The 8,796-nt window shown below is 30.7% G+C and overlaps 1 protein-coding gene across 1 annotated transcript in view; it reads right to left on the bottom strand.

The window, feature by feature from the left end:
* Nucleotides 1–8,796, bottom strand: part of LOC106464222 (spectrin beta chain-like) — a gene marked incomplete at its 5' end in the record, with an annotated part of 74,471 nt that overhangs the window by 9,212 nt on the left and 56,463 nt on the right. The window contains 4 exons of the mRNA XM_022391930.1: nucleotides 4,114–4,164; nucleotides 5,393–5,481; nucleotides 5,707–5,825; nucleotides 6,747–6,851. Of these exons, the coding sequence (XP_022247638.1) occupies nucleotides 4,114–4,164; nucleotides 5,393–5,481; nucleotides 5,707–5,825; nucleotides 6,747–6,851 (364 nt within the window). The remainder of the gene's footprint in view (nucleotides 1–4,113; nucleotides 4,165–5,392; nucleotides 5,482–5,706; nucleotides 5,826–6,746; nucleotides 6,852–8,796) is intronic.

Raw genomic sequence — 8,796 nt, 5'->3', positions numbered from 1 at the left:
TTGAATGTTTGTAAGTGTCAACGATGATTCGGGAAATTTATTTCAGTTGGAATTGATATTGATGCTCTGAAGATGCTTGTTGGGTCTAACCCAAGGCAACACACTCATGAAATGGCCCTGAAATTGCATGTCTCTCATGAAAAAATATGTAAACATCTAAGGAATATGGGAAAACTCCACAAAGAAGGTGTTTGAGTGCCTCATAAACTCTGATGATCATCGTTTCCAATGTGTGAACGTTGCTTCGTCTCTTCTGGTGCTTAATGAGTGTGAATCATTTTTGGACAGAATTGTCACTGGTGATGAAAAATGGATTCTCTATGCGAATATTAAATGCCAAAAACAATGGTTCAGTCCTAGACCCCAAAACCTAGACTCCATCCACAGAAAGTAATGCTTTGCATTTGGTGGGACATCAAAGGAGTGATTCATTTTTAACTCCTCAATCCACAGCGAACTGTCGATACAGTGATCTATAGTCAGCAACTGGAACGTTTAAATCAAGCCCTTCACTCATCAATCGGGGAAATGTTGTGTTCTTCTCCACGACAATGCACATCCACATATGGCATGTTTGACGCAACACAAGATTATGGAGTTGGGGTGGGAAGTTTTCCTCCACCCATCATATTCTCCAGATATGGGACCATCAGATTACCATCTTTTTCGTTCGCTGCAACACCATCTTAATGGGACAACGTATGCAAATGTAGAAGGTGTTAATGAGGACATTGACATGTTTTTTTGCTTCTTTAATCAGGGCATTAACAATCTGACCGCAAGATGGAAAAGCATCATCGATAAGAATGGAGACTATTTCATTCAATAAATGTTTTGTTTTAATATACAAGTTGTTCGGGTTTTTTTCATCTAAAAAAATAGACATTAATTTTTTGACGACCTAGTAAAAGGTCAAATTAGCATTATTTTATTCATAACTATTATGACTTTCCTTCTTGGGAGCTACAAATACTGTATTATTCTAAAAAAATGCAGAAAATTCACAAATTCTAAGGAATTTATTTAGCTTGAGCAGAAGTCAACTTAAAATCAAAATTGGAAGTTTATTCATTTTTATTTTTACAAAATTCCATAAAGCCTTTTTATTGTACAAATTTCAACTATAATGTATTTTTATTTCTTTTAACCTTATGGTTACTGGGTTGAACTCATTTGGCTACTTCTTGTAAGGAGAACGAAAGACAGTTCAACAATACTTACAATAGCTCCAAGCTTTTTCTTAACATATTTTGTTAAAGATTACAAGTATTTTGTACACAAAGAATGAGATTATTTTAATTAAGTATTTTAACTAAAGATTTGTCATTGTTGTATTGTAGTTATATGTACTGACTTTGAATATTTTGAGTATTATCATCAATGTATTGTGCAATGAAATTTTTAAAATTAAAAATAGAAAAAATGTACATCTTAATTTTTCACTGAATAATCTTAAAAAATCTTTTGGTTATATTCTTAATTGTAGGTTTTTACTTTTTCATATATAGCTTATTTTTTATGTTTTATTTACCTTCCCTGGCCTTTAACATTGTTACTTATCATGACACATGTCAACAGGCATTCTCAAGCAATATTAGGATATCATCAACAGAGACACTTTAGCCTTCAACAGAATGTTGGGACATTTGCCTACTACACAAAGCCTGGTGAACTCAGGCAGTTTGACTTGTATTTAGAAAATTATTAAATCTCTCTAATATGCATTTTCAAACATACATAACTCATAATTAACTAAAACCTAACTACAATTTAATTGTCTGTCTAAGTAACATATTTCTAGGTGAGAAACAATGCTAAAGGACAAAAACAGCAACATTGCTAAGAGCAGTTTGACAAGTTCTCTATGAAATTCTTCATGCCAGTTTTAAAATAACTATTGGGAGATTGTATTTTAAAATGTGGTATTTCTATTGGTTATAAACATCTAACTCAACTAAGTATAATTGGCTGAAAAATCACAATTCTATGTGTAGAAAGTGGGGTGGCATATGTCAAGAGTTCCAAGAAATTTATTTTCTTTTTTTTTTCAAATGTGCCCTAAGGAGCTTGAAAGAAAATGTGTAAGCAGAGCAATTAACCTAGATTCTACCTATACATCGAAGGTTAGCGTATGTCAACAAGTTACAAAGTCCAGAAGTTAAGATTTTGCTTTTGTGTCAAACTGAAGTTTAAGAATTTTTCATAAAATAAGGTTTCGCTTGAAATAAAGGCATTACAACTTATATAATATAAAATTATGAACTATAATGTAAATTTTAATGCTAATTTTATTGGTATACATTGATTGTAAGATTGCTTAATTGAATGTTTAATGTAACAGAGTAAAATCTCATGACATGCAAAATACAAGGGTGCCTGTAACCCAGGCCTCAACAAATATTTTCAGATCTAGGAACCAGCCCCAAAACTCAGGAGCCAGGTGTGCCCAACATAACTTTATCACCATTTGTACTGGGAAATGGGAGCTACACTCTAATGCCTCAATTATCTGCAGTTTTTTCTTTTCCTCAAAGTTTCTCAAAATAATAGTGCCATAACAATTCTAGACAATAATAATTTACATGTTTTGGAGAAACTGTTGCTTAGAAATTAATTTTGGTTGCAAAAGTTCAGGTGTTCCATGAAATTTGGGGTTTTCATGTGCAGGATCTGGCGTGCTTTCAAATCGTAAGTCGGCCAGTTCAAACCGAGCCTCGCCTCTTTTACTTTTAGCTGTTAAGACAGGAACACAAACTATTTGTAGCTTGGTTAATTCTATCTGATTAGTGATTAAAAACATAGTATACAAAAACACAAAAAATACACATTAAAATTTCCATAAAGATTTCACTCATTTTCAGTTATCATCTGCTGTTCTATGCTGCACAGCGGGCATCCTTTAACCACACATGCATGTTCAGGTTGTGTTGGGGTGTCGCCCAGTTACGTATTGTCCTCTTTCTTAGAAATAATTGGTATCTTCTGTATGTTTTAACAAATGCTTTTTCATAATAATTCCCAAGCATACATTTGTGCTAATTTTTTACTTATTTTTCACAGATGTTGATAGGGTGAGAATGCATTTCCGTGTCTATAGCAGAAAAAGTGCCAAAATTTAGGAGCTATTTACACATACATTAGCAATTAAATTCAACTAAAACAGGGAACGGGCAATCAAAAGAAGAAGTATTATAGGAGAAAAAGTGGAATTGAATTCGTGTGACTTCGAAAATTCCGAGAAATCAAGCGTAACCAACTGGTTGACCGACTGATACTTGGCTTTTATGATTATGATGAGTTTTATAATTTTTCATGATGATGTGATTAAACAGTAAGAAGACTAAAATCTAAAACGAATGACATAAATATATTGAAAAATTTTATTTAAATTAAACAACGACCTAACCAGTGAGATACACTAGTGCCTTGATTACCCACTCTTTCCATTATCTGCAATTTTTTGCTTTTCACGGACCAGTGCAGATAATTGAGGTACCAGTGTATATTTAGTTACTTTCACATCAACAAGTTTATGCTAATGATCACATGATATCGACAACCACTTGAGAGTATTGCCTGAACTGACTGCTTTTGGTCCCATCAGAGTCTAAACACACACACACACACACACACTGATTGGTTGAATGGAAAGAAAGAAAAACAAAATGGCACAAAATTAGCAGCATTTTAGCACAGCTGCCACGATGAAAATTTTAGTTGCAATGGTGACCAGGATTTGTCTAGGCCTGCCGTAACCACAAGGTTAATATGTGGAAGAAGGACTACAAGTTTATTTTCTATGATTGTTTTAATTCAATGGTAGTGTTGCCTTTGCGATGGAATGCACACTAACTGTGATAAGAGTTAAGAGAGTCCTTTTTTTACATAAATAACCAAGTTAAAATTTTCATGGATAAACTCTTTCTAATTCATTGTGCATACATATTTGAGATAGTACAAGAATTACTTCAAGCACATAATATTCAGTATGAGAAAGAAGTTTAAAGTGTATTCTGATAATTTTACCATTGTTATGTTTCAGTTTTTGTCCAGTTTTACTAAGCAGTAAAAACAAGAAGAAAATTCAAACTTAAGATTAAAAAATCTACTTACTTGACGGAGCAGATCGGGACTCAGTTGAAGGTAAAACAGGTTCTGATATGGCTGGTGACAATTATGGGGAGAGTTAGTTTAAGTTCAATATGAAAAACAACTAACACTTAGCATGCAGACGTGATGAGTTACATGCAGAACTTCAGAAGGGCATGCAACAGTAAGGACATTAGCCCATAAGACCTTACCTTGTTGCAAAGATGAAATTAGAAGTGAGGACTAGTTCCAGAGCAAAACCCATGAAGGTTATAGAATTACCAACACCACAAATAAAAGACTACATCTTTTACACACCAAAAAGAGACATAAACCACCACATTAAGCAACTTTAGAATGAAATAGAACCACCACTAACATAAGCCCACCACCACAACTTAAACCATAATCTTGCAATTTACAATATTCAAATAACAACATAATATTAAAAATTTATCATTAATGCACCAAGTTACTACATGCAGTCACCTATACAGTTCAATATAACCCAAGTAAATGCAAGCCAAAGTTCTATACATTTGCCACTTATTTATACAACACAAACACTTTTTACTCAAATCTACTTGCAAAAAAGAAAAGAATAAGAACAATTTACAACTAAAATGAAGATATCATTTTATTAATAATTTTTTAATTATTTCAGAACAAAATTATCAAATATAACAACACAAACTTTTACAGATTCTTGCTTACTGCTTGGTCAACCACTAAATAATAAGTTAGCACATTAGTTAAGCAGATAATATTTTAAAAAAGTTGTAAAGACCATTAGTTATTGTAAAACAAATACTTCTCTAAGAAATAGCTTAAAACCCAAATATGCATGGTCTAAAATCAGAGTTTAATTTTATCTCTTTTTTTTTGGTTAAATCACACTTTGTTAATCTACATTATAATTTCAAATTTTCCAAGCACTGTCTGGAATCTGAATCTGCCTACAAACTAAGATTTAAGAAACTATCAGATTTTGTTTCTAACATTTGATACTTTTACTGCCTAAAAATCAGCTGTTAGAAATCCTTCATTAATGACACTTCAAAAACACACATGGTCATAAAATAGACAAATGACAATTAAACAAAACCTGATAACCCAAGTGCTGACAAACATATTTGGATCATTGAGGTTTGTACATCACAAAGCATAATCACTTAATAGCTGCTAAAACAACTAAATCTCAACATAAAACACTATCTATTGTTAGAACCAATAATGAAGATGCTTAAAAGTAACAAAGCTATCACACAACACCAAATATTGTTTATAAACTATGCATGTTTACCTTCTGGTTTTCCCTCTTCTACTAGTTCTTGTTCACCATTCACTACTGCCTGCTCTTTATCTTCGACAGGTGAAGGTTGGCCATCAACTCTATTTAATATCAACAAAGAAACTTATATTGTCATTTTCTAACATTTATAAGACATTTTGAATCAATAAATATTTACGTTAAACCACTTGTTATTAAGCTGCACATCAGAATAACACAAAATCTTCTGAAATGCATGTATCATGTAAACATAGTACATTACATAGGTAACTTGCTCAACTTCTTGAAAAAGCAAGTATTATTATAAGTACTATTATCATGCTAACCTATCCCCAGTAATAATTTCTTCAACTACAGGTTCTGGTGGTGCTTGTCTGGCTAATTCTTCTTGTCTTCTCCTTTCAGCTTCTTCCTCTTCTCGTTTTTTGTACTCTTTTAATTCAAACTATTCAGAGGAAACAATAACACACATTTTTAATTGAAATTTGGAATCATACTAACATAACAATAAAAAAAATCATGTTTTTAACTTGTGTATCCTTAAGTCAAGACAAGAAATTATATTTAAATAGAAACTTGTACGTCCACCCAACACGCATGAACACAAGCACAAGTAAACTTTAAAATCATGAGTTCTAACAATCATCCATTCAAACTTTTTTGTTAAGATTTTACTATTCTTGAAAATGAATGATTAAAAATGGAACAAAGCCAATACTTTATTTTATTCATGTAGTTTAAACATGCCTTAAATACAAGGATTCCTTTTATATAACATTAAAGGGAACATATCAAATACTGTAGAACACAGCCTGTTGTTTCATATTAATATATGTTTAATTGCATTTATGAAAGTGAAAATTAAAGACAGCTCCTAAGAGAATTAAACTTCTTACATATATCCAAGTTATTTTACAAAAGTCCTAGTACCAAACACAGTAAATTTTAATGGCTGAGTTTAGTATTATGTGTAATGTAGTTTAGTAAATATTCAAGTAAAATTTTCTGAAAGTTTTTAATTTGTATATTCTAGAGAGAAGCATGTGAGTATTAAATTCATTAAAGCCAAAACTAAGTCTCTTTTTATTCCTTTAACTTGATCTTGTGCATTAATAAATCAGAAAGGAAAGAAAAATATATAATTTAAAGGAGAAAAATAAAAGAATAAAAATACCTCCCAGATTGTAATGTCATAAACATATTTCTGTCATTTCTTTAACAATTTATGTATGTAACATTACTTTGCAGATGACATAGTACATCTGTTAAAAAATACTAGTTATAGATAAATTATAGAACACAGAACCATTTGTCAAAATACAATGAATAACATGAGTATATAATTAATTTCAAAACTGTATCTTACTGTTGTTAGTCTTTCTAATGCTGAAAATCTTTCTTCTTGGGCAGTTGCAGATTTTTCAAATGCTTCATGTTTCTTAATCAGCTGTTCAACTTCATCAATTGTATGCTGCAAAGAAATAAAAAATAACTTAAGAGTCAAAATAAATAACATTATTACACTATCTTTATATATAATTTCTAATATCCTATAAAATGTCACTTTTTTCACAATGTTATTATAACCTCTTTTAGTTTTATTCACAAAAAAGTCTAAACATTTTAATAATTTGGCAACACTAAAGCAAAAGACAGATGAGCGAGACCAAGACCAATATATTTTTTATGCAACCAAAAATGCAAAAAGTAAATTTATTATTGTTGTTATATCTCTTTTTTTATTCAAAAATATTTAGATTATAATGTTTTTCACATACAAAATATACTGATCTCGATCTTGGTCTTTATAGACTTGGTTTTGACTACATCTCTAGTAAACTATCACAGCAGGCTGACTTGTTTTGCCCTGTGGTTGAATAGAATATTTTTTACATAACACAATGAAGTGTCAGACTGTTAAACATCATAATAAAATGGCATTAATGAGTTTCATATAAAAAATTCTGTTTATGTCATTTCTGATGGTATTTCAAAGAATCTTTCTATCAACCAGAAGTGCCTCAATGTCAGAGACTGGATGTAAAAAATCCAAGATTTTTCCAATTTTGGTAAAACTTTTACCATTATTCCAATAATTATTTGTACATGTAAAGGCAACGAGATGTTCAACTTGCAACCTGTGTCCTGCTGGAGATGCAACCACAGTGGACTTTTTTGACAGCCTTCGTTGAGGCAAATCCATCCATCAAGCCCAAAGATATTGTGGTAACTCTGAATAATATGTTTGGTGATGACATGGACAGTAGTGAGAGTAGTAATAGTCTCCTACTAGATACAAGTATTATAAACAAAATCTCCAACCTCAAAAAACAACAAGGAAAGGTCACAATTTGAAAATAATAATTAAAAAAAAAAAATGTCACCATCATATGGATTGTATGTTCAGATATAGAAGATTCCAAACTTTCCGACAGTATTAGTAGCACCTCAAAGAAGCAATCACCTACTTTGCCTCTGATTGAGGAAGAGATCTCTTATACTGTTGTTAACAAGACTTGTATTATTGTAAAACAATATTTTAAAACATTTTGATGAGTCAGTCAAGATAATGAAGACAATACAAGTCATGAATGTCTATATCCGAGTATCTCTTATGATAGTTCTATTCTTTAACCTTTCCAGAACAGAAGAGCATTACTAACATCCCTTGACTGTTAATTCTCACAGTGAAAATACTTAACCAATTTGCATGAAACTTGGCATACAATCTTTAAATAGTATATAGTTTCTGTGTGAAAAAAAAAATTATAAATTTGATTTAGCACTTGTATAATTTTTTTAAGTTCTCAAATGTCTGAAATTTTGTTGTGAAACATTGTTGTTAAAAAAACCAAAGACAAACAATGATAATGTTTCCTTTTATCATACTCAAACTTTTCTATACTATAACCTAAGGAACTCTCGGGTACTTCACTTCAATACACCTACTATATGGTTTATTTTACTGTATTACAAAAGTAAAACTTACAGATAAAATAACTGGAAACTTGAGATGAACTTCCTACAGATTATGTATCATACGCAATTAAATTTTTTTTTTGTGACATTTGTTTGAACTTACGATTTTGAAAAATGAAAATATTTCATTGTTGTTTAAAACAACAACAATAATAAAAACTGCTAACTTTTGTTGTAGATTTTAATTACTTATTTTTATATCTTCCTACATTCTTGTAAAGCTTCCTATAAAGTTTTTATTTCATAAAACTATAAATTTTATTTTTTTAATTAAAAAAAACACCACCCATAGTTTCACTGCATTCATAATCATTGGTATACAATAAAAATAACTTTACCATACCAAAATTATAAAACAAGTACATAAAAACATTTTCAAAAAAATGAAATAAATGTAGGGATGACTAATATCAATCCTTCAAAAAACATAGTACATA

Source organism: Limulus polyphemus, unplaced genomic scaffold, assembly GCF_000517525.1.
Source record: "Limulus polyphemus unplaced genomic scaffold, Limulus_polyphemus-2.1.2 Scaffold1591, whole genome shotgun sequence".
In the NCBI taxonomy this organism is placed as follows: Eukaryota; Metazoa; Arthropoda; class Merostomata; order Xiphosura; family Limulidae; genus Limulus; species Limulus polyphemus.
This window is presented reverse-complemented; position numbering and strand designations above follow the sequence as displayed.